The sequence below is a fragment of the Oryctolagus cuniculus genome, chromosome 16, assembly GCF_051225735.1.
Source record: "Oryctolagus cuniculus isolate XC-2025 breed Fujian yellow rabbit chromosome 16, ASM5122573v1, whole genome shotgun sequence".
NCBI classification, from domain to species: Eukaryota; Metazoa; Chordata; class Mammalia; order Lagomorpha; family Leporidae; genus Oryctolagus; species Oryctolagus cuniculus.
Genome location: NC_142882.1, coordinates 8,494,624 through 8,520,897, shown reverse-complemented (window position 1 = coordinate 8,520,897; position 26,274 = coordinate 8,494,624). Strand labels below are relative to the sequence as shown.

Below are 26,274 nucleotides of genomic sequence, written 5' to 3'. Positions count from 1 at the left end.
TAACAACTCCATGGAGAGCAGAGTGCTGAGTGTTTCCAACTTTTTTTTTTTAAAGATTTGTATTTATTTATTTGAGAGGTAGAGTTATAGACAGTAAGAAGGAGAGACAGAAAGGTCTTCCATCCATTGGTTCACTCTCCAGATGGCCACAACAGCCAGATGGGTGCCAATCTGAAGCCAGGAGCCAGGGGCTTCTTCCAGGTCTCCTATGTGGGTGCAGGGGCTCAAGGACTTGGGCCATCTTCTACTGCTTTCCCAGGCCACAGCAGAGAGCTGGACTGGAAGAGGAGCAGCTGGGACTAGAACCGGCGTCCATATGGGATGCTGGCACCGCTGCTGGCGGGTTAACCTACTGTGCCACGGCGCTGGCCTGGAGTGTTTCTGTGGGGAGCAACTCGGACTAGACTAAGTTACTGGAATTGAGACTTGTTCTATGCATCTGCTCTCCCACAATATGGCGCTGGGAAAGAAGAAAACAGCTTCTACACAGCTGCCTCCAGTTCAGCCAATAAACTGTAGGACTTGCTCCTGATTGGAGGAGAGCAGCGTGCTCGGCGTGTGGGCAGCCGAGTTGGGATTGGCGGGGGAGGACTATAAAGGAGGAGAGAGACGGCATGCACCAGGGAACATCTAAGGGGAACACCTGTGCAGCCCCCGAGAGAGCCGGCCGGCGGTGTGCCGCTCCCCTGCGGAAGTGGGGAAAGTGGCCAGGGGGAACCGCCCTTCCACGGAGGTGGAAGGGACGGCAGCCAACCCAGGAAGAACCAGCAGCAAACCTGGGGAGGGCCGAGCAGACGAAAGAACAGCGCAGGGTCCTGTGTCGTTCCTCCATGAAGAGGGGGAGCGACAGTTTCCATCTTATAGATGATGAGACCGAGGATAAGACAGTTTTGGGAGCATCTCCCACACCATATAAGCCCACCTGAGTTCCTGCGAGCCCCACTCTCCTGCTCCTGGGACCCAGGTCACAGGGGAGGAGAAGGGGCCAAGGATTGGGTCAGAGAGGGGGCAGGGAGCGTGCTTGCCGGGGTGGTGGTACAGGAAACCCCCTGGGTCTGAAGAGCCCTCCAGGAAGAAGGAAAGGCTGGAGGGGAAGGTGAGAGGGGCTGCAGGGGGGCTCCCAAGTCAGCTGGGAAATTTGAATGTTCATGGATCAAAGAAAATCAAGCTTGTTAGCTTCCCATGGCTGCTGGAGAAACAGCCACAAGCCCTGGCTGAAAACAACACCTGTTTCTTTATCCTACAGTGGTGGAGGTCAGAGGTCTGAAACCCAGCTGTGGGCAGGGCTGCTCCCTGGTGGGGGCTCCAAGGGAGAATCTGGTCCTGCCTTTGCCAGCTTCTAGAGGCGCCTGGCCCCTCCCTCCCCCTGCAGAGTGAGCACCACAGCCTCTCCCAGTCTCTCCCTGACTCTGACCCTCCTGCTCCTCTTACAAAGACCCCGTGACGAAAATGGCCCCTGGAATATCCAGCACCCTCTCCATCTCGAGACCTTGGCTTAGTCACACGTGCCCAGTTGCTGTCTACATGTGATGTGAGGTGTTCACGGCTCTCAGGGCAGGGTGTGGACGTCTTGGGGAGGAGTTTGTTATCCTGCCTACCAGGATGGTCACCAGGTTTCTGCAGGAGCAACGTAGTTGACGAGGCCTGCTGCACATTTCGGAACAGAGAAGGGACCCACATATCCCCCCACTCCCCCTGCAGAACTCGCTGAAGCCTGCACAGAGTGAACAGAGCAGCCAGAAGACCTACAAGGACATGGACACCACTGGAGGCTACTGCCTCTGGCTGCACAAGTGCAGCCCCCATAGCGCTGCTGGCTTCACTTTGGTTTTTGTGTCAGATGGACTGCGTGTCATCCAGCCCCACTCCATCCTATGCTGCCTGTCGCCCTCCAGCAGACCAGGGCATCAATATCATCACTTGCCTTCTGCCCTACCCTCTCCACCTCGAAGCACAACTTTGGGGTCCCTGACTGGAGCCAAATTGGAAGACCTTGTGGGTAAAGCTGCCACCTGCGATGCCGGCATCCCATATGGGTGCCAGTTCAAGTCACGGCTGCTCCACTTCCCATCCAGCTCCCTTGCTACTGCACCTGGAAAAGCAGCAGAGGACGATCCAGGTGCTAGGGCCCCTGTACCCACCTGGGAAACCCGGAAGAAGCTCCTGGCTCCAGCCTGGCCCAGCACCTGACTGTGGTGACCTTTTGGTGAGTGAACCAGAGGATGGAAGACCAGTCTCTGTCTCTCCCTCCCTCCCTCTGAAATAAATAAATAAGAAAGAAAGAGAGAAAGAGAAGAGAAAGAGAAGAGAGGAAAAGGAAAAGGAAAGGAAAACCTTGGTGGGGTCACTGTTGGGGCGCAGTGTGTTAAGCTGCTGCCTGTGATGTTGGCATCCCATATAAGCACCAGTTCAAGTCCTGGCTGCTTCACTTCACTTCTGATCCAGCTCCCTGCTAATATTCCTGAGAAAGCAGCAGCAGATGACCAAAGTGCTTGGGCCCCTGCCACTCATGTGGAAGACCCAGATCGAGTCCCAGGCTCCGGACTTCAGCCTGGTGCATCTGTGGCCATTGTGGCTATCTGGGGTCTGAACCAGTGGATGGAAAAGCCCCTTCATATTTTCCTCTAACTCTGTCCTTCAAATAAATACATAAATCAAAAAAACAAACAACAACACAACAACAACAAAAACCAGATAGATCTTGGGGTGGAGTGTGTTGGGGGGACGCAGCTTCTCACCTCCCCAGTGCATGATAAAGCCCATGGGGCGGCCCACGGCAGGATCTCCTCCCATGTGCCCTGAGGCCCCTGGAGGAGACCCCTCTCCCACACCATCACCTAGGTCCAGCCACCTGTACCCTGAGGTAGATCTGATTCCTGTTCTCCATCTCCATGCGGTCTCTATCTAGACCCAGGCCACTCCTGATGGATGGAAATCACCACAAAGAACTCTGTGGTAACAGCCCAGCCTAAAAAAGTTTCTGCTTCTGGTGCCACCACAGGAACACTGTGGTGCTTCCTGACTCCGTGCCTTGGCACACGCTGTTCCCCCCACTGCCAGCACTGGCTAAGGCTCCCCCCACCCATCAGGTGTCACCTCACCTGGACTGTGCCCACGAGGCTGTCACCCACACCCCTGCCTCAGTGCTCATCACACAGAGGGCAAGGAGGCACTCTCACTTCCCCCAGATGGCAGCATCTAAATTGGTGATCTTTGTCCTTGGCGCTTGGCGCATTGTTTGGCACAGAGGAAAACGACAACATGTCAGTGTCAGTAATCCAGCCCCACACCTCACGGTGACAAGCACAGCCTGGTGCTTCCTCTACCCTTCTCTTTGCTTTGCTTTTCAGCCTCCTGCCCACTCAGCCCCAACCGTGCCTTGAGTTCCTGTTCCATGCCCATAGCCACTTCCACTGTGCTTTGCTTTCTTATCCTACGTTTCTCCCCGCTCAGAACATGCAGAGTTGTGCAACCAAAAGCACCATGTTTTCGTCATCCCGAAAAGAAAACCCACACCCCTCGGTTGTCACCCTGCATTGCCCTAGCAACCATGGCTCTCTTTCTTATTCTGTGGATTTGCTGATTCTGGACCTTGCACACAAACAGAACAGCGTAACACATGGCTTTTTGAGGTTGGCTTCTTTCACTAAGCACAATTCTTTCATGTTTCATCCATGCATCAGAATTCCATTCCTTTTTATGGCTGAATAATAGTCTATTCTATGAGTGCACTGCACTTTTAAAACCTATTCATCAGCTGATAGAAAATATTTATTTGAAAGGCAGAGTGATAGAGAAAGAAAGATGGGCAAAGAGAGAGAGATACAGAAAGAGATCATCCACTGGTTCACTCCCTAAATGCTGTAACAGTCAGGGCTGAGCTAGGCTAGGCAGAAGCCAGGAGCCTGGAACTCCATCCTGATGTCCCACATGGGTACCAGGGACCCAAGTACTTGGGCCACCTTCTGCTGCCTTCCCAGTGGCATTAGCAGGATGCTGGATTGGAAGCGGAATAGCCGGAACTCGAACTGGTGTGCCAATGTGAGATGCTGGCATTGCAGGCAGTGGCTTGGCCCACTGTGCCATCTCCACTTTGTGGCAACTGCAAACCTTGCTGCTGTGAACACTTGTGTAGAGATGGTCACGACTCACAACGGTCTGACTTTACCACAGTGCACTGGCAAAATGCACTCGGCAGAAACCACCGCTGTGGGCATTAGGCCAGCCAGAGTAATGCATTACTGACTTTATAGTATTCTCAACTCTGGAAGGGCTTATTAGAACATAACTCTACCCTATGCCAGGGAGCACCTGTACAAGTTTCTGAGTAGTCCTGTGTTTTCATTTTTCTTAGGCAGATATCTCAGAGTGGAAGAGCTGGGTCTGGTGTTAACGCTAAGTTTACGCTTCTGAGCAACTGCCAGACATTTCCCAAAGCAGCCACGACCACTCGCTCTCCTTACCAACAGCACACAAGGGTCCCAGGTTCCCATCTTCCCATCATTGTTTTCTTTTTAAGATTTATTCATTTACTTGAAAGGCAGAGTTACAGAGAGAGGGGGAGAGAGGGAAGGAAGGAGAGAAGGAGGGAAGGAGAGAGATCTTCCATCCACTGGTTCATCCCTCAAATGGCTGCAATGGCCAGGGCTGGGCCAGGCTGAAGCCAGGAGCCAGGAGCTTCATTCGGGTCTCCCATATGCGTGTAGTCCTTGGGCCACCTTCTGCTGCTTTCCCAGGTGCATTAGCAGGGAGCTGGATCAGAAGTGGAGCAGCTGGGACCCAAACTGGTGCCCATATGGGATGCCAATGTCACCACAGGCGGTGGCTTTACCTGCTGCGCCCTATCACCGGTCCCTTCCATCTCTCTTAAAATCCTCATCAGGAGAGCCCAGGTGAACATCACAGAGGGTCACAGGGACCCACACCATCACTCAGTCCCCATCCCCTAACCGCTTCAGCAGCACAGCTGGCTCCTTCGCTGCCCTGGACACCCAAGGACACTCACACTCCTTGCTTTATCTTGCCTCCAGTCACGGGACTGCTGAGCAGGCTGACTCTGTAAGGCCATCAGAAACACCGGAGTTAAGGGAAAGGGTTTATTGACGGGGGAAATCCAACGGGCCAGAGGGAAGGGGCGAAGACAGAGATGGAGAGAGAGAGAGCACATGTGTGAGAAGCAGGTCCTGTTATACCTTTGCGGGGGGCAGGGAAGCAGAAGCAGCAAATCCCATTCGGGTGAGGGTGGAGCTAACACCTGTGGTTGGGCCATTGGGCTTAGGACCAAAGCTTCCTGTGCAAGGTGGCAATGGGGGCCAGAGCCTAAGACAGTGTACGGGGCATAGATGGTGCCACAGATAAGATGGCACCATTTTACCAACAGACTCCTGCTGTGGGGGACTCACCGTCTACTACTCTTCCTAAATTCAGCTGCACTCATCAATGAACTTCAGCAAATTAGAGTCCCCCCTCACAGTGCAGACCCAGATGCCCTGTATGCAGGGTTATGCTGGATTCCTGCTGGAGGGTAATTTGCCCGGGTCCCCTTCCCTCCATCCCACCTGCGACACACGGGCTCCTTGCTTGGACCCGCCTCCCTCCTTTGACATTTGTCCTTGCTCCCAAACCCACCCATAGGAATGACAGGGCCAGCATTGCCGGGTGTGTGTGTGTGTGTGTGTGTGTGGTGGGGAGAAAGTTTAAGCCGGCATTCTATCTTGGAGCACCAGTTCAAGTCCTGGCTGCTCCACTTCCTATCCAGCTCCCTTCTCATGTGCCTGGGAAGATAGCAGATGATGATCTTGGGTCCCTGCCACCCACATGGTGGACCCAGTGGTAGGAGCCAATTGGAGAGTGAACCTGCAGATGGAAGATCTTTTTTTTTTTTTTCTCTTTCTCTCTCCCTCTCCCACTCTCCATCACTCTGCCTTTTAATTAATTAATTAATTAAATCTTTAAAACAAAAAAGGGATGACACGGTGGAATTAGATACTGGTGCACTAGTTGCCTAACTCTGAAATACACTAAAAGGGTATATTTCAGGGTATTTGAGTTATATCTCAATAAAGCTGTTGCATTAAAAAAAAAAAAGTGACAGGAGTTTAAAATGTAACTTTCCACAGTGTGTTCAAGGTATACTCTTGCACAACGAAACCTTTAGAATGCCTTTTTTTTTTAAGGATCACAAGTCCATGTACTTGCTACTTTGAATACAATCGGCTACAATTTACAATTTTATATCAATGGAAACCATGAATCTATCTACAGACAGAAGTAGGCACAGCATGAGACTGAATCAGTTTACACACAGCTTAATCCAGAGGACAAAAAGTGAGCCCAGTTGCAGGGACGGATTTCCTGGGACCTCAGGGAGGACTTTATGGTAACTATTTTCCCCCTCCCCCACCTGCAGCCACATTCCTCCTCCAGAAAATTCCTACAGGCAGCTCCAGAGTGTTTTGCACCTGAAGAGAGGGTTTTCAAAACACAGAAGCTCTCGATCATTTTGGAGGGGGGTGGTTGGAGTGGGGGGAGTGAAGTTTACCCAACAAATAACAAAAGAGCCAGGATGGATGGGACTTTATAAAGGCCTTTGGGCTTCAAGTTACTGAAGCTGGCTGGAGGTGACAATGTTTCGAAAGTCACAGAACGGGTCAGGAGAAGTGGAAAGGTGGCCCAGGATGTGAGAATGAAGGAGACCTTGACACGGATTGGAACTATGCTAAACATGCAGTGGGTAAACACCCAGGGAGGTGCAGCAGGAACGCAGCCCTCGTCCCCGGGGCTGGTGACACCGAAGGGCAACGGCTGCCTCCTTAATTGCTGCTGTGTGACAAGAATGAAAATTACACCCCAGCTATGCCAACAACAAGGTATGCGCCACTTCAACTTTCAAAGTGGGGGCATTGTCAGGTCAATTTAAGGGGGGAAAAAAGAGAAAGACAAGAATTGCTTTTTCTAGTTCTCAAACATATGCGCTTTAGAAAATGAAATATGCTCTACAAAATCAGAACAAATTACATACACAAGAATGAAATGTGGGGCCGGGGCTATGGTGTCAGCGGGTAAGGCCACCAGCTGCAGTGCTGGCATCCCATAGGGATCCCTGCTGCTCCACTTCTGATCCAGCTCTCTGCTCTGGCCTGGGAAAGCAGTGGAGGATGGCCCAAGTGCTTGGACCCCTGCACCCATGTGGGAGACCCAGAGGAAGCTTCTGGCTCCTGGCTTCAGATCAGCACAGCTCCAGCCGTTGCGGCCATCTGGGGAGTGAACCAGTGGATGGAAGACCTCTCTCTCTCTCTCTCTCTCTCTCTGCCTCTGCCTCTCAGTAACTGCCTTTCAAATAAATAAATTAAAAAAAAATACTATGTGTTGGTTAAGAGCATACACTCAGAGCTGGGTGAAAATACCAGCTCTAGTTAAGAAAAAAAAAAATAATGAGATGTTTTATGCCTTCCAGCTGTTTGCTCTTATTTGCTCTGGAATGAACATCTTCATCCCCGCCCCCGCCCCCCCCCCCCAACACCAATGGCTTGTGGACCCACAGAAACAGCAAACAGCCCAGTCCAAACAACAACCGAGATGCTCAGATTTCCTGGGCTCCTTATTTCTTTGAATGGCGACTTAAAAACACAAGGCCCAGGAGCACACGTGTACATACGCTCAGGTTATATAACACGTATTGACCATTCCTCCTGTGCCTGTACATACTACCTCTCAGACCCCTGCACCTCCCCGCCCCCCCCCCCCCAACAATCTTTGTTTCCATTTCAAAGATGAGGAGAGCTACGGCCAACCAGGTATGGACTGGAACTAGGACCAGAACCCAGATCTGATTTGACAATCACACCTGAGCTCTCCACACTTCTCCTGTTAGCTGAGGGATTAATTATTCACCAGAAGACACCTGCAAAAATCATCCCCAAATCGCCCTTAGCCACCGGGCTGGCCACACCTCGGCGAAACAGAAAGGACCTTTCAAAGCTACTGGCTGCAGTTTCTTCTCCCGAACACAAGGCCAGAAAAAAGTTGCCTTTTTCTCTTTGCTTCCGCAGTAAAACTCGAAGAAACTTTTCAGCTTTTCCGCCAGCCACTTTTCCGACACAGCAGCAACAGGTAAAAGGTGAGCAGAAGGCAAGCTACGACCCAGCACGCAGCAAGGACCTGGGCAGGGCCCTGGAAGGCTGCGCTGCACCTGCTAGGTCCCGAGACCGCAAAGCAGCTGGAAAGAGCCGGACAGACCCAAGGCACCCCAGCCGCGCAGGGCTTCTGCACCCACGCGACCCCTGGTAGGGAGGACACCGCTCCGGGGTGTGAGGGCTCGCGATGAGGGTCTCCCCGCACCCCTGAAGGAGCGGTGAGGCCGGGGCCTGGGGGAAGGGAGGGTGCGACGCCCCAGGCCAGGGCCGGCCCTGGCCCGGACAGGGCCTGCGGGCGTCGCCGGCACCTCCGCACCCTGCACGCGCCACCCGGAGCCCCCAGGCACGATTCGGGCAGCCTGGGCCGCAGCCGGGTGCACCTGCCGGAGGGAATCGTCCAGGGCCCGCCGGGAGGCCCCGGCAGTCCCGCCCCCCTCGGCGACCTCAGGGAGGAACCCAGACCTCCTTCCCTGGCTTAGCTCCCTCCGGGACTGCCCCGCCGCCCTCACCTCAGCCCAGTCCCCCGCAGGCCGCTCTCCGTTCACTCCTCAGCCGCTGCTGGCCGCCGCCTCCGCCCGGCCTCCCGGATCCACAGACGCCCACAGCGCCGAGCCGGAAGCAAGCGGCCCCCGCGTGGGGAAGGGCGCGTGCGCGGCCCCGCCCCGGAGGCGGTCCCAGGGGGTTGGGTCCCCCCAGGGGGCGTGGCTTCGAGGCGGAGCTTCTCTGACGGGCTGAGCCGCGAAGTGCGGGTGCGGGGCGGGGTGACCGAGGCGGGAGGAGGGTCCTTGTGGGGAGGAGGAGGGCGGCGGCCCCTGAGGGGTGGGTCTGCGGGGTTGGGTTGCATTTTGTTTATCAGCAGGGCTCGGAGGTCCTACGGGGATAGAGGGGTTGGAGAGACCCTAGAGGGGGATCAGTGGGTTGGGGGTGCACTTTGTGGGGTCTAAGGGGGCTTGGAAGATTAGCACGGCTGGGGAGCGAGTCCCAGGGGTAGATGGGCGGGGAGTGATAGTGGGATTCTTGGGGGAATCAGCGGGTGCCTGCGGACGTGGAAGGGTGGGGGTACCTACCAGGGCACCCCCGGCGGCAGAAAATCAGAGGAGAGGGGTTGTTGTGAGGAAGAAGTGGCAGCGTTTCAACAAAAAGCTGATCTGGGGAAAAATAAATCCCACACCTGACAGGTGGTCTTAGGGGCCCCAACACGAGTACCAGCAAATACTCCCAACACATGCCAGACACCCAGGCAGGTGCCACCAATAACCCCAACACATGCCAGATGCCCAGGCCGGTGCCACCAGATACCCCAATACACACCATTTACCCAGGAAGATGCCACCAATAACCCCAACCCATTCCAGACACCCAGGCAAGTGCTACCAGATAACTCTCAAACAGGTTTTCAGTCACCCAGAGACATTCTGAAGACCATCTGATACTCTCAGTATAAATGCTGTCAGATACCTCCAGCAGGTGTTCAGAGTCTGAAACACATGCCACTCTCTCCCTCTTGCTGTTAAATACCTCCAGACAGGCCAGGTACCTTCTCCAGAGCCAGCACCCTTTCAGAAGCCAGCAGGCATCCCAGCCCTGGGGTTGTTTATCCAGTCACAGTCCCCTGCAGGTGGGAGAGTGGGGTGGTAGCCAGGAATGGAGCTGTCACCAAAGGTCCAGGTTGGCCAACCAGGCCAGGAAGAGCTCCCCAAACTCAAGTCGCTTCAAAACACACTTGGTTTTTGAGAGCCCTCGGTCCTGAAGCTGGGGCACAGAGTCCCCAACTACCCAGCCCACACTTTAAGTCTGATAGTCATGGTCAAGAGAAGACACCTGCTTAAGGAACTGGGGGTTCTGCAAACACAAGCACATGGAAATGGAATTAAAAGATAAGTTGTATCTTGATGTAAAACTTCTAAAATCCATGGCTAGGTTTTTTTTTTTTTTTTTTTTTTTTTTCAGAGTGGACAGTGAGAGAGAGAGAGAGAGAGACAGAGAGAAAGGTCTTCCTTTACCATTGGTTCACCCTCCAATGGCCGCTGCGGCTGGCGTGCTGTGGCCAGCGCACCGCGTTGATCCAAAGCCAGGAGCCAGGTGCTTCTCCTGGTCTCCCATGCAGGTGCAGGGCCCAAGGACTTGGGCCATCCTCCACTGCACTCCGGGGCCACAGCAGAGAGCTGGCCTGGAAGAGGGGCAACCGGGACAGAATCCGGCGCCCTGACCGGGACTAGAACCCAGTGTGCTGGCGCCACAGGCGGAGGATTAGCCTATTCAGCTGCGGCGCCGGCCCATGCCTAGTTTTTTATAACACATTTTCCATGAACTTTTTTGAAGCCCCTTGCCCAGCAGATGCCCTATCCCAGTAGAAGCCAGAAGCCCTGACACAGCTACTGTCAGTGGCTTCATGGTGGGTAAATGCTTCTTCACTGTGGGGTGAGTGTGTAGCCTGGTGGCTAAGACACCTCTTCCTAATCAGAGTGCCTGCGTTCAACACCCAGCTCCACTCCTGACTCCAGCCTCCCGCCAATGCACACCCTGGGAGGCAGCAGTGGTGGCTCAAGTCCTTGGGTCCCTGCCACCCATATGGGAGTCCCTGATGGAGTTCTCAGCTCCTGGTTTGAGCGCCAGCCCAATCCTGGACATTGTGGACATTTGGGGGGAGTGAACCAGTAGATAGGAGTACTCTCTCATTGTCTCAAATAAATAAATCAGAAAACACAGCATCCCTTCTCTGAATTGCTATGGCTTCTGGATTTCCTGCCGAAGGCAATCAGAAACTATTGATTTTAAGTGGGAGGGCATCCCTAGCCTCACTTCTAAGCTGCATTAGTTCTAGAAATCTTCAAATTAGCTCACTTCTCCCCATTAAGGAGGCTGCCAGGAAGGAAGACAGTCCCTCAGCTTTTTTAGGCTCATCCACCCATTCTGCACTTAGAGTCCTGAGTGAGGGTCTGGGTCCCTCTAAGAGCTAAGGGGACACAGGGTTTCCCAGACTTGGCACTCTCAACAATTGGGGCTGGATAATTCTCTGCGGTGGCGTTTGGCGGGACTGGGGCTGGGGTGGGGGAACCCAGTGCATTAGAGGATCATTGAACTAGATCTCTGGCCTCTACCATTAGATGCCAGAAGCTCCCTCTAGTCCTGATGATGTTTGATCCAGTTGCTCTCCAGGCCCTCGGCTGAGAGCGACTGGCCTACGGGACACTCAGGTGTTCTGTGGGTGGTGCACCTGTGCTTTGTATGAAAGGGTAAGAGTCAGGTGGCAGTGGGGGCTTCCAGGAGCAGTGCTGAATGAGCCAAGCACAGGTGGTATGTGTGCGTGGACAGGCACAAGGGTTCAGGGGTGGGGGCTGGAGTCGTCTCGGGTGGCTGAGCCATGGGAGAGAGGATGGAAGGATGGGTGGGCTCAGACCATGAAGGTCAACATCAGGAGCAGGACCATCAGCAATGGTGTTTGGTCACTAGGCTGGCCCCTGGGAAGGCACCACAGCTTTGCCCTAGGGACACACCTCCCCTGATTACCTGCAGTATATGACTCATTGTCCATTCCAGTTAACCTAGCACAAGGTCATTCCCTCTACCTGACAGATAGTAATGTCCAGCTTTGAATACCCAGGGTGGCAGGCAGGTCTCTGGGAGAGTGATACTGAGTTGGCGCCCATTCTCAGCCTGCTGGGAGTGACACACAGGTGCTCTGGTGCTGTGCGCCTTCTGACACAGCTGGGGGGGGTGGGTCAGAGCACAAGGCTATGTTCTGTGATTTAAATGCGGGCACTGCCTCCACCTGGCCAAAAGCCTTTAGACAACCAGAACATCACATGATGAGGAAGAGGAGGAGGAGGAAGAGGAGGATACAAGATACCATTCTTCATTCCTACCAGGCACCTTGCTAAGAGCTGCACATTGTTTCTTTGACACAAACTCAAATCTTCCCCCATTTCCAAGATTTGTCCTAAAAATCAAATGATGTCTCCAACACCAGAGTTTAATTCCTGCCACCCTGAGGGTGGGCTGGATGTCAGGATTAGCTTCCAGAGAATAAAGAAAGAAAAAGGAAAACTAGACCTGAGAGACGTCACCTTAACCCGGTGATTAAGGTCAACATCGCCAGGGACATCAGGCAGCTAGCCTGTGCTCCTGACACGATGGAACAAGGTCCCAAAGTCCCCGACACAACCTCCGTGAGGCTATGAGAAAACATCAGACAAACCAAGGCTGGGGAATATGGAGCGAGATCCCTGATTAGTACTTCTCAGGACTTCTTGCCAGGGCCAATGCTATGATGCTAAAAGGAGTTTTGCCAAATCGCGAGATAACCCCAGAGCTCCTATTCCCTCGGAGCCACTGAGGTCTGCCCTTGCCAGGGAAGGCTGAAGTGAAACGAAGACCAACACAGCAGAGGAGCCAGTGGCATGAGCAGAAGGAAAACCCCTGCCATCCAGAGGCGGGCATTGGCCGCCCAGCTGACTCACCGGCACTCAGGAAGGGTTTGCCGCACAGCGGGCAGCTCGAGTGGCCCAGGAAGGTCCCTTGCACCAGCTGGTGCCCACTGATGCACTCCCGCCTCTCCCGGCCGTCCGGGGCCTTGTCCTTCAAATGCATCGGGCTCTTTCCCTGTGCGGGGGACAGAGGTGGGTGTTAGCATGTCCTCTGCAGGGGCTGCCCCTTCATGCCCGGTGCATCCTGGCTTGGGGGGGGGGGTGGGAGAGAAAGAGAGAGCTTCCCCGCCACGCCCTGCCCCACCCTGGCCCTCACCTTCTCCTTCTGCCTGGTGACTCGGCTGCGGAGGGAGCTCAGCCTACGCTTCACCCTGGTGCTCTTGTCGCTCTTCTCGTTCTTGCTGGAGCCATCCTCACTCCTGGGTGGGGGGCAGGGGGACACAGGCCCTTCTGAGACAGCCCTGTGACATGCTCCTTGAGCCTGTCTCCCTGAGGACTCCCAGTTCTGCTTACCCCTTGCATGGCCCCCGACTCCCTCTCTTCCTCCTCCTCTCCTTCACTCCTTCACTCAACAAACATCCAGAAGCCCCCAGGGATGCGCTTTACAGGTGGTCTCTCGGTCTGGAGGTCCCTCGATGGACCTAGCTTGGACATCCTCACTCTGGCTACTTCTGATTCCTCCTTCTCCTTCACACCCAGGCTCCCCTGCCCCATACCTGGCTGACCTTTCAATCCTGCCCATTCTTCTTGTATCCTGCACCTCCCCATGCATGCTCCATCCTCACGGCACAGCCAAGTCCTTCCCCCACCCCCAGACGGCCAACACCCCTTCCCCTGCAACACTCTATTTAATACTTACCAGGTACTTCAAAATGTTCATGGAAAAATAGAATCAAAAGATATGTTTAGGGGCCAGTGTTGTGGTGCAGCAGGTGAAGCTGCCACCTGCAGAGCCAGCATCCCATATGGGAGTACCAGTTCGAGTTCTGGCTGCTCTGCTTCTGATCCAGCTCCCTGCTAATGCACCTGGGAGGGCAATGATGGCTCTAGTACCTGCACCCACATGGAGACCCAGATGGAGTTCCTGACTCCTGGATGTTGTGGCCATTTGGGGAGGGGAGTACACCAGCAGATGAAAGGGTCTCATTCTCTCTCTCTCTCTCCCCCTCCCTCCCTCCTCTTCCTCTCTTTCTGTTGCTACTATCCCTTTCAAATAAATAAATGGATAAATCTTTTTAGAAAATAAAAAAATTATTTTGGTGCCAAAAAACTTTGAAATCATAGATTTTTGTAATATGCATTTCACAAGAATTTTTGCTGCTTGGTGATACAATTTCAATTTATTTTGTACCAAAATTTACTTATTTTTTAGAAGTTAAAAAATTATTTTATTTATTTGCAAGACAGAGGCAGATGCACACACACACAGAGATCTCATCCACTGGTTCATTCCCCAAATGCCTATGGTGGCTGAATCCAGGAACCAGGGACTCAGCCCAGGTCTCCTACATGGGTGACAGGAACCCCACCACTTGAGCCATCCCTGCTGCCTCTCAGGATCTGCATTGATGGCAAGCTGGGGGCAGGAGCCAGAGCTAGGAATCGAACCCAGACACTGATGTAAGATGCGGGTGCCTTAACCACCAGGCTAAGTGCCTACTCCTCCAGGAATTTTTGAAGAGCCCTTGTATGGCAAACTCCTGCTCTTCCTTCAGAACCCAGCTCAGGGTTGTCACCTCCTCCAGGAAGTCTTCCTCTGCCCTCCCAGGATGTCCTCCCTTCCCTGACTCCCCAGCAGTCCTGGCCATTTCCCTGGTGGGGGACCTCAGCTCCTGTCCACAGCACATGGTGTCCTATAGAGAAGGCTATTGGTAAGTGCTTGTTCCAACCCAGCGCTGGCCCCACCTGCAGCAGCTCTGTGTACTCACTCAGACAGGAACTCAAACCAGGTGAGGCTGGAGTGGGCTCCCCCAGGGCTGGCAGACATGTGAGCCCTCTGCCGGGCCCTGCAGGAGAAACAGAGGGAACAGACGGGTGGGTCAAGGGTCTCCCTCGCCAGCTTCCTCCTCTCCCACCCCTCAGAGCTTCAGTGTGCTGGTGTATGCCAGGTGCCATGTCTGAGAGCCCGCTGGGCCATGCCATTGTAGACCTGTCCACAGACACGGTGTCGGCAGGGGGTGGGTTTCTGGCAGATGGCAGTGACACGTCTTGGCGGGAGAATGCCAGTGCAGCAGGCAGGCAGATAATCTATCAAGCTGCAGGATCTTAGGCAAATGCACCTAATGTCGTTTGCAGCGGTGCCAAGGGGCTGCAGTGGCTTGTTCCTCTCCAGCTCTGCTGTTCCCAGTTCCCACCCACAGCTCTGTCTTCTCTACGTCTCTGTGTCCCATTACATCTCCACGCCTGTCTGCCACACTTCTCCTCGACCTGTCTCCTATACTCCTCTTCTTCACCTGTCTCCCCTGTCTGTCCACTCTTGTACCTATCCCCCATTTCTGTCCACTCTTTTTTTCTTTTAAAAAAGATTTATTTATTTACTTGAAAGGCAGAGCTACAGAGAAAGGAAGAGACAAAGAGATCTTCCATCTGCTGGTTCACTCCCCAGATGGCTGCAATGGCTAGGGCTGGGCCAGGCTGAAGCCAGGAGCCTGGAACTCCATCTGGGTCTCCCGCATGGGTGACGGGGGCCCAAGCCATCTTCCTCTGCTTTCTGAAGTGGAGCAGACGGGGCTTGAACCACTGCCCATATTGGGTGCTAGCATCACAGGTGGTAGCTTAACCTAGTGCACCAGAATACTGGCCCATCTGGCCACTCTTAGGCCTATCCCCAACATCTGTCCTCCCTACCTGTCAGCTCTTGTACCTGTCTTCCATTTCTGTCTTCCCCTATACCTGCCCCTACACCTGACCCCTGCCCACCTACCCATGATACTGGCGAAGTTCATGAAGCACTTGCTGGACCATCAACCTGTGGGAAGTTAGGGAGGGGTCAAAGCGGCTCCAGATCCACTCTGGATCACAGAGGCATCCCCCAAGATGGGCCCCAGCCTGCTGTGTTGAGATCGCCTCTGGTCCCTCCCCCAGGAGAGGGATGGTGAGTATGGGAGATTGACAGGGGTGGTGGCCGGGCACAGCCACTCACACTACCCATGCCTCCTATTCCCCGCCCTCCCTCTCTCAGCCAGCACCCCCACCCCCACCCCGGGAGTCCCTTCCCCAATGCAGGGCAGACACTTACACGCGATCCGGCTCCACATGGTCCTTTTCCACACACTCCAGCACTGGCGGCTCTAGGCCTGGAAGCAGCCCGCACCCCAGGGTGCACAGGTGTGAGGAGACCAGCCCTGCACCTGCCCACCTGGCTGCCATCCAGGGAGAAGAGACAGGAAGGGAGCAGAGAGCCAGGGTGGAGGTATCCTCAGCCTCTTGTGAGTGCTCAGAATCTACTAAGCACTTTACACATGACAGCTTAGGAAGCTCCAAGTGGCCCTAAGGAGATCCACGCATTATCCCCGCCCCCAGAGGAGACCACAGAAGCCCAGAGGTGCATCAGGAAAGGGTAGATCTTAGATGAGAGACGTTTGACTGACACTGGTGAGGCCAGTCGAGTTCTTGGTGTATTTATTTGAAAGGCAGAGAGACAGAGATCTCCCATCTGCCAGTTCAGTCCCTAAATTCCTGCAATATTGGGGGCTGAGCCAGGCCAAAGCCAGGAGCCTGGAACTCCATCCGGGTCTCCCACGAGGAAGACAGGGACCCAGGCAGTTGAGGCCTCACTGCTGCCTCCCAGGGTGTGCATCAGCAGGGACCTGGTATGGGGAGCACAGCCAGGTCTCGACTCCAGGCACCAGCGTATGTGTCCCAAGTGTCTTTCTTTAAAAAATGATTCATTTTTATGTTTTTGAAAGGCACAGTTACAGAGAAAGAGAGAATCTTTCATCCACTGGTTCTCTCCCCAAGTGGCTGCAACAGCTAGGGCTTGGCCAGGCTGAAGCCAGGAGCCAGGAGCTCCTTCTGGGTCTCTCACATGGGTGCAGGGGCCCAAACACCCGGGCCATCTGCTGCTGCTTTCCCAGGTGCACCAGCAGGGAGCTGATGGCGAGTGGAGCAGCTGGGACTTGAACCGGTGCCCATATGGGATGGAGGCAGCTTTATTTGCCAAGGCAGTGCTGGCCCCTCCAAGCATTTTAACCACTGCACCAAGTGTCTCTCTATTCCCCAGTGCTGGGAGTAGTCCCTGAGCCCCTGCAGGAACTTCATCCCCAAAGGCTTAGGTCCGTGGCACTGAGAAAGCAAAGACGTCATTGACTATGGTGTTCAGAGGTGGGGCCATTGGGAAATGAGGAGGTGGGCTGGGGTCTCTGGGGTGCAGCCCCCACAACTGAATCCTGACCAGGTTTTTTTTTTTTTTTTTTTTTTTTTGGACTGGTAGAGTTACAGACGGTGAGAGAGAGACAGAGAGACAGAGAGAAAGGTCTTCCTTCCCGTTGGTTCACTCCCCAAATGGCCACTACGGCCGGCGCTGCGCCAGTCTGAAGCCAGGAGCCAGGTGCTTCTTCCTGGTCTTCCATGCGGGTGCAAGGACCCAAGCTCCACTGCCCTCCTGGGCCACAGCAGAGAGCTGGACTGGAAGAGGAGCAACTGGGACTTGTACCCGACACCCATATGGGAAGCCGGTGCCGCAGGCAGAGGATTAACCAAGTGAGCCACGGCGCCTGAATTCTGGCCAGTTTGTCAAGTGGGGGATGCATCCCATAGATAAAGGCATCCTGGGTGGCCTTGGAACTGTGTCCCCAAGAATGTCCTCACCTACACCCTGCTCCTCCACAGCCACCAGCTCAAAGTCAAGCTCTTTTATTTGCCAAGTTAGCCTCAGGAATTTTGCTATAGTAACGAAAACTGCCCAAGGCAAGAAGAGATTCAGAGACAGAGAGGGAGGTAAAGACAGAGAGAGAGAGACAGAGAGAGAGAGGCAGTCCAGGGGTCAGGGCAGATGCTACAGGGGCCCCATTCCCACCGAAGGGACCCCGAGTCTTCCATCAGCTCCTTTCCCTTCTCTGGGTCCCAGTGGAGGCTTCACCTGGGGGGAGCCTCCTCTTAAGACCCACCCCGCCCCACCCCACCCCCACCGCGACCAGGTCACCTTGCACAGGCGGAGCATCTCTGCCCAGACCCGGAGCAATGTTCAGGGAGCTGATCTCATCACAGGATGTGGGCACAGACCGTGACCGCCCTCTTTTCTCAGGGCTTTCACACCCCTGTGGGAAACAAGCATTTCTGTGAGCCCAGAAGGTGGCCTGGACTGCAGGAGCAGCCCTGCCAGGCCCGGCTCCCCAGCCGTGGCCAGGGTCACTTCCACAGAACCTGGGGATGCACGTACTTCCCCCAGCCACGGGGCACATGTGGAAGGCCAGCATCACAGGTGCCGGCTTATCCCTCTGCACTACAACACCGGCCCCTTGAGTAGGTTTTGTCCCCTCTGAAGCTCACGCTGGAGGGCTTTTTTTTTTTTTTAATTGAAAAAGATATTTTTGTTTTTGTTTTATTTGAAAGGTGTGGGGCTGGTGCTGTGGTGTATTGGGTAGAGCCGCAGCCTGCAGCCTCATATGGACGCTGGTTCAAGTCCCAGCTGCTCCATTTCTGATCCAGCTCTCTTCTGTGGCCTGGGAAAGCAGCAGAAGATGGCCCAAGTCCTTGGGCCCCTGCACCCATGTGGGAGACCTGGAGGAACCTCCTGGCTCCTGGCTTTGGATCTGCGCAGCTCTAGTGTTGCAGCTATTTGGGGAGTGAACCAGCAGACAGAAGTCCTTTCTCTCTCTCTCTGCCTCTCTGTAAATCTGCCTTTCAAATAAATAAATAAATAAATAAATAAATAAATAAATAAATCTTAAAAAAAAGAAAGAACGAAAGGCAGAGAAAGCAGAGATGGAGAAAGAGAGAGATCTTCCACCTTCTAGTTCATTCCCCGAATGCTGGCAATAACTGAGGCTGGGCCAGACCAAAGCCAGGAGCTGGAAACTCAACCATGTGGATTGCAGGGTTCCAAGTACGGCAGCCATCACCAGCTGCTTCCCAGGGTCTACATTCACAGGAAGCTGGAATTGGAAGCAGAGTCGGGACTTCAACCCAGGCACTCGGATACCAGATTGGGCATCCTGGGAAGCATCTTAACTGCTGTGCCACACGCCTGCTTTCGTGCTGGAGTTCAGTCCCCACGTGCTATTACTGAGAGGGTGGAGGCTTCACGTGACCATGGTGAGTGTGTGTGGGGGGACCTCTGGGAGGTGAGCAGGGTCAGACAAGGTCATCAGGATGGAGTCCTGCTGGCTCTGTGAGAGGAGGGGGGACCAGAAGATGGGCAGACACACACACACAGACACACACACACAGACTCAGTGCATAAACACACAGACACACACACAGGCACACACACATAGACTCACACACAGACGCAGTGCATAAACACACAGACACATACAGGCACACATGGACACACAGACACACACAGACTCACACACAGGCACACAGACATGCACACATACAGACAAACACACAACAGACACACAGATTCACACACACAGACACACACATGGACATACACAGAAAGGCACAGGCACACAGACTCAGTGCATAGACACACACACAGGCATACAGACATGCACACACAGAGACATACACATATAGACTCACACACAGACTCAGTGCATAAACACACAGATACACACACAGACACATGGACACACACACTCATGGACACACACAGACACACACTACTCACACACAGGCACACAGACACACATCCACATACAACAGATACACAGACTCACATATACACACATGGACACACACAGAAAGGCACAGACTCAGTGCAGACACACACATACATAGCGACACTCAGTGCACATACAGATCACACACACACTCGGTGCACGCACACACACATGTGCTGCCATGTACAGTGCCATGTACACCTTCAGGATTCTTCCAACAAGAAGGCCATCCCCAGATATAGACCCCCTTGACCTTGGATGTGCAGAACCGTGAGCCCAGGTAAGCCTCGTCTCTCTGCCACCCACCCAGTCTGTGGCATCGTGCTATTAGTGGCAAAGGCCTGACCATGCAGGTGGAATCGCAGGGCTCGGCGAGGGGCCGGTCATGCGGTCCAGCGGCCAGGGTGAGGAGTGTCCATCCTGTGGCCGGGTAAGGCTCGCAAAGTCATCCGACCCAGCCCTGCCAAGGCCAGCAGCTGTAGGTGGGACTTAAAATCCAGTGCATGTACAGGAGGCTCGGTGTTTTTTTTTTTTTTTTTTTTTTTTTTTTGACAGGCAGAGTGGACAGTGAGAGAGAGAGAGAGAGAGAGACAGAGAGAAAGGTCTTCCTTTTCCCGTTGGTTCACCCTCCAATGGCCGCCATGGCTGGTGCGCTGTGGCTGGCGCACCACGCTGATCCGAAGGCAGGAGCCAGGTGCTTCTCCTGGTTTCCCATGGGGTGCAGGGCCCAAGCACTTGGGCCATCCTCCACTGCCTTCCCGGGCCACAGCAGAGAGCTGGCCTGGAAGAGGGGTAACCGGGAAAGAATCCGGTGCCCCGACCGGGACTAGAACCCGGTGTGCCGGCGCTGCTGGGTGGAGGATTAGCCTGTTGAGCCATGGCGCCGGCCAGGAGGCTCGGTTTTAAGCTGGCACTTTTGTACAGCCTGCAAATGATGTTCTCACTATCTTGGCAGAAGAAAGGTCCCCCCCCCCAACTCCCACATCATGGAACCCTCCCTCCTCCCCACCATGACATGTGAGTCCTGCCAGGTAGGGGTGAGGCTCTTCTCCCACCCCCAGCACTGGCTTCTGGCCCGGAGGTGAGCTGTTCTCAGGGGCAGCTGCTGGTTACACCCACCTTGCGTGACTGTTCTGCTGGGGTCCTGCCGCCGGGCAGACACCCTTGGGTCCAAGTCTTCAGCCCCTCTCCAGACAGGTTCAGGGCGAAGCTAGCCAGTGTCCGAGGGAGACAGGGCCCTTTGTCCACAGCCGAGGCGTCAAAGCTGAGCCTGGGGAGAGGAGGGAGAGAAGTGAAGTTTCACTGGGACTTGTCACCCATCTGAATCCCTCCAGGATGTGGAGGGATGGACAGGCCACAGAACAGAGTCTAGAGGGGAACCTGATTAAACTGTGGCAGCTGCATTGGGGTAGCCGATCTGCCATTTTTGCATGGGCTGAATTTCCACTTGGGTTGACTTAGAAGGACAAGGGTGGCTGGGGTAGCCAAAGTTACTGCCTCCAGCTATTTGTGAAGCTGCCAGAGGGTGAGGGGTATGGAGCCCAGCACACACCTGTGTTTTGGTCCCAAGTGCACCTGTGGCTTTGTGCATGCAAGCTGTTAGGCATGGCGTGTCATTCAGTGTGCACAGGGGTGTTGTACATGTGGGCTCTTGTGAGTGCCATCTACAGTCTGGGCTTGTGCACGCACACGCTAGCAGCATGCACGTGGATCTGGGCATTTGCACTCTGTGCTCATGCGTGTTAGAAGAGGATGTTTGGAGCTGGCTATGACACCCCCCCACCCAGTGATCTGAGAGCTAGAAAATGCAGGAGCAGTGAGACAGCGTGGCCTGGGCCCTGGCTCTGTCCTGGGGACGCATCGTGGAAGGTGGGAAGGGCTGAGGGGCTGACCTCTGCCAGTTCTCAGAACAGCTCCGCGACCTCTCCCAGCTGCGCCTCTTGAGCAGGCCCTGGGCCTCCACTGAGCTGGTGAAGGGCGAGTCTCCTCCTGTTTCTTCGCTGGGGGGGCTGTTGCCCTGAGCCCCCCCAGGCTGGCTGTGCGAGGGGGCCTCCAGGCCCAGGTCCTGGAGATACACACTTCCCTGGAGAGCCTCCAAGTCCAGGCTGAGGTCCTCTGCACTCTCACCCAGCCGATTTGGAAAGCCATCCTCCTATAGGGCAGAAGAAGGTGGCATTGACTGAGGGGCAGCAGGGATTGGGGTCTCCTGGCCACAAGGCACCCAGTCCCCAATCTGCGCGTGCTACCTAGCTCCCTTCCCTCCAATATGGGCTGGGTGCTCTATTCCCAAAGGGGTCAGAAGCCTGGGTTTCCACGTCTTCCTAGCCTTGGCCAAGCACCTGCCTGGCTGAGTCTCTGTCTGATCCTCTTAGGCAGTTAGCATAATCACCTCTGCCATGGGGGCTCAGCAGCTAATCATTTCAAAGATGTGTCTATTCAGAGGGAGGGAGGGGAGAGCAGACACTTCCCAAATGCCTGCAACAGCTGGGGGTGGGCCCAGGACTGGAGCTGGGAACGAGGACCATGAGGACCACAATCCAGGTCTCCCATACATGTGCTAGGAAGCCAATTTCTTGAACCATCGCTGGCTGCCTCCCAGTGTCTGCATTAGCAGGAAGCTGGAGTCAGGAGCGGCAGGGGGACTTGAACCTGGGTACTCTGATATGGGATATGGGTGTCTTACTGCTAGGCCACATATGTGCTCCCGATCAGCTTATTTTAATTTTATTTATTTATTTTTGCAGAATGAAACATTCTTTGTTTTCCTTTAATGAAAATTTAACTATATTTTTATCTCATGCATCATTTCTTGTTTAAACTTTTTTGATTAATGTGTAATACTTGTACATTTTTATGGGATATAGTGCACAGCACATAATGATCAGATCAGGCACTTAGCATTTCCATTTTCTTGTCTTGTCTTTATGTTTGCAGGCTACTAATTCCCTTGAGTGTTTCACCCAGTACAACACAGTATTGTGAACTACAGTTACCCAACTCTGCTATGGAACAGGAAAACTTGTTAGTAGATCTGTTTTGGTACTTGTTATCCAAACGCCTTCCAATTGACACATAATAATTATGTGATGATTTGATACATGTATATAATATACATACATACAATGTGATATGTGTATATAATGTATACAAATGTGATCATTTGATTCACTCATACAATGTAATCTCCTATATAACCTTTTATTTTTTTTTCCCAAAAGGCTTATGGAAAAGGGAATTAAAAGACAAGCTTATTTTGGTGCAAAACATTTTTGAAATCCATGCATATGAAATCCATGCATATGCATATGAAATCCATGCATCCAGGAACTTACAAAAGTTCCTGGAAAATGTGCATTATGCAAAAGCTATGCCTGGATTTCAAATCTTTTTGCACCAAAACAAACTTCTCTATTCATTGCATTTTCCATCAATTGTTTGAAGCACACTTGTGCACCTGGCACACACACCTTAGACCCTGGTTCTAGTGCACCTGCGTTTTCATATTTCACCCCACAAGGTCAGGTATGGGACTTTCAACTGGCATCTTATTGGTAATCAGAACGTCTCGGTTTTTGACGCATTCTTGGACTTTTGGGTGAGGGATGCTGAATCTATATTGGATCCTGCCCTCCTGTTCCCGCTGCCTCCTGCCAGGGTGGAACCTGGAATACCTGACTTTGTCAATCACCTTTAATAACACCTTTCCTTACCCAGCAGTTGGCAGCTCAGGCCCAGCCCGAGACACGCCAAGGCTTGCGGTCTAAGACGCGCTGGCGCAGACCCGGGCTGCAAAGCCGAGCACCAACACGCCACGGTCTCCTTCATCCACCAGAGGGCACTGTCGCCCCACTTTCCCGGTTTGGAGCCTCGGTGCGCGGAGGCCACACTCCTACCCAGTTCTGTTCTGTCCCACGCTCTGGGCGCTTTCTCTACTGTTCTCACTTCTCTCATTGATTCTTTCTGCTGGGCATCTCCTGCCCGTCACTTCTGTCACCCACTCCTCCTCACCCTATTTGCTATTCTTTTTTTTTTTTTTTTTGACAGGCAGAGTGGATAGTGAGAGAGAGAGAGAGACAAAGGTCTTCCTTTTGCCGTTGGTTCACCCTCCAGTGGCCGCCACGGCTGGCACACCACGCTGATCCGAAGGCAGGAGCCAGGTGCTTCTCCTGGTCTCCCTTGGGGTGCAGGGCCCAAGGACTTGGGCCATCCTCCACTGCACACCCGGGCTACAGCAGAGAGCTGGCCTGGAAGAGGGGCAACCAGGAAAGAATCCGGCGCCCCGACTGGGACTAGAACCCGGTGTGCCGGTGCCACTAGGTGGAGGATTAGCCTGTTGAGCCGCAGCACCGGCCCCTATTTGCTATTCTTTCCAGACTTTGTTCCATGAAAAATCGGTTCTCCCACCCAGCCCACCCAGAGCCTAGCTGGAGAACTATGCACTCTTCAAAACCCACCTTTGTTGTGCCCTCAAGACTGCCTTCCTGGCTCCCCTGAGCCCACGGGATCTGCATGACAGGAGCTGCTCCTCCCCCCGCTTTGTTAGGATTCTTCCCAGGCAGGACTTGCTGGATGGGGGGGCCTCCCCCATTGCTCCTTGTGAGGCCCCAGGACAGACTCTAACCCTAAGGGGACCTGTCCCCTGTCTCCTGAATTCTGCAGGAAGCTTGCATGGAGGCACTGCCAGGGCTGGTGCTGTGGTGCTGTGGGTTAAGCCACCATCTGTGACACCAGCATCCCATATTGGAGCACTGGGAGCTGCTCCACTTCTGATCCAGCTCCCTGCTAATGCATCTGAGAAAGCAGCAGGTGATAACCCAAGCACCTGGGCCCCTGCACCCCTGTGGGAGACCAGGATGAAGTTCCTGGCTTCGGTCTGGCCCCACCCGCCCATTGCAACTTTTTGGGGGAATGAATAAGCAGATGGAAGATATCTCTCTCTCTCTCTCTCTCTCTCTCTCTCTCTCCCCAAGAAGCTATTTATTTTATTTATTTGAAAAGTAGGAGAGAGAGATTTCTCATCCACTGGTTCATTCCCCAAATGCCTGCAACAGATGGGGCCGATGGAAGTGGGAACTCAGTCCAGGAATCCTTTGTCAGTGGGAGGGACCAAACTATTTGGGCCATCACCTGCTGCCTCCCAGGGTGTGCAGCAGTGGGAAACTGGACACAAACCCAGGCACTCCCCACTGGGACACAGGTGTCCCAGCAGCATCTAACCAAACACCTGTCCCTAGGGGGGCCTTGTGTGTGTGTGTTTTTTTTTTTTTAAGTTTTATTTATTTGGGGCCGGCGTCATGGCGCAGTAGGTTAATCCTCTGCCTGTGGTGCCGGCAACCGAAATGGGCACTGGTTCTAGTCCTGGCTGCTCCTCCTCCAATCCAGCTCTCTGCTGTGGCCTGGGATAGCAGTGGAAGATGACTCAAGTGCTTGAGCCCCTGCACCCGCGTGGGAGACCCAGAGGAAGCTCCAGGCTCCTGGCTTCAGATCAGCGCAGCTCCAGCCTTGCGGCCATCTGGGGAGTGAACCAACTGAAGGAAGACCTCTCTCTCTGTCTCTCCCTCTCACTGTCTGTAACTCTGCCTCTCAAGTAAATAAATAAAATATTTTTTAAAAAGAAAGATTTTATTTATTAAAATCTTTTTTAAAAAGAAATATTTTATTTATTTACTTGAGAAGCAGAGTTACAGAGAGAGAGAGACCTTTCAAATAAATAAAAGAGGTGGGAGGTGATAGGGGCATCACAAACGTCAAAGTAGAGCCTTTGTGATTGAATTCGGTGGTTTTCTAAGAAGAGATATGAGACAGGTGAACACTCACATGCACAAACACAAAATGCACACACAGATGCACACAAACATACATGTACACACACCCATATGTGCACACATAATACATATGCATACACACATGCATTCATACACAGATAAACTCAAGCATGCATGCATACACACATACTTATTCACACATGCAGAGACATGCACATATATACATGCACACACAGAAACCACATACACACACATACATACATGCAACACACAATATATATAATGCACACACAATGCATATGCACACACGTGCACAAACACACATGTAATACATATGTACAATACACATACATGCACGCAAGCACACAATATACACATGCACACACATATACAGCATACTCACATGCAATACACATGCACAATACACACGTGCATACATATACACATGATACATATACACCACACACGTGCAACCACACACATATGCACACATACATGTACACATACATACATGAATACATGTGCATAAACACACAATCATACACATGCACAATACAGATACACATATAGACACACACATACACACATAGTGCGCATATACACAAGTGTACGTGCACACACACATACACATGTGTGTGCTCCCTGATTCCTGCCATGTGCCACCCCGTGCTGCCCCAGGACTATGCCTTCACCTGGAACCCCCAGAACCAAGAGCCATGCAAGCCTCTCTTTATGTAGTTCTGCAGCCTCGAGGATGTTTGTTACAGTCCCCAAAACCTTTCGCTTGGGGGATTTTCAGGGAAGCTTCTAATGTGAAGCAGAGAAAACCTGCAAAGCAAAGCCAGGCCCTGGGCCAGCTCAGGTTGTGTGTGGCCAGAAGTGGGTGGGGGCCATGCACGGGGATGTGGATGGGTGAGGAGGGGCTGCCAGGCACAGGGGCTTCTCTGGGGCTTCCTCTTTCTCCTGCCCTCACTCATGTGATCTCGTCACAGGACTGGCCTCTCCCTGTCTCTTCCTTCCATCACGGCCACAGAACACAAAATATGCAGCTTGAACCATTTTTAAGCACTCAGTTCACCACTGTCCGTCTCCAAAGCCTTCTCTGCCCAGACCGAAGCTCTGTCCCCAGGAAACACTCCCTCCCCAGCCCCTAGCACTCCCACCCCAACACTGCATC

At 53.4% G+C, this 26,274-nt stretch overlaps 1 protein-coding gene across 8 annotated transcripts in view; it reads right to left on the bottom strand.

Moving 5' to 3' along the window:
- Positions 1-26,274, bottom strand: part of ARHGEF18 (Rho/Rac guanine nucleotide exchange factor 18) — an 89,032-nt gene that overhangs the window by 43,884 nt on the left and 18,874 nt on the right. For 4 of the 8 annotated variants that reach the window (XM_089316260.1, XM_070067505.2, XM_089316263.1 and 1 more), the window contains 8 exons: positions 21,225-21,484; positions 20,452-20,602; positions 17,706-17,820; positions 15,801-15,858; positions 15,486-15,530; positions 14,491-14,568; positions 12,879-12,981; positions 12,596-12,737 (listed from right to left, as the gene is read on the bottom strand). In XM_089316260.1, the coding sequence (XP_089172386.1) occupies positions 12,596-12,737; positions 12,879-12,981; positions 14,491-14,568; positions 15,486-15,530; positions 15,801-15,858; positions 17,706-17,820; positions 20,452-20,602; positions 21,225-21,484 (952 nt within the window). Of the gene's footprint in view, positions 1-8,644; positions 8,786-12,595; positions 12,738-12,878; positions 12,982-14,490; positions 14,569-15,485; positions 15,531-15,800; positions 15,925-17,705; positions 17,821-20,451; positions 20,603-21,224; positions 21,485-26,274 lie in introns of those variants that run through there. The other 4 variants (XM_089316258.1, XM_089316259.1, XM_089316262.1 and 1 more) reach the window with 2 other exon arrangements.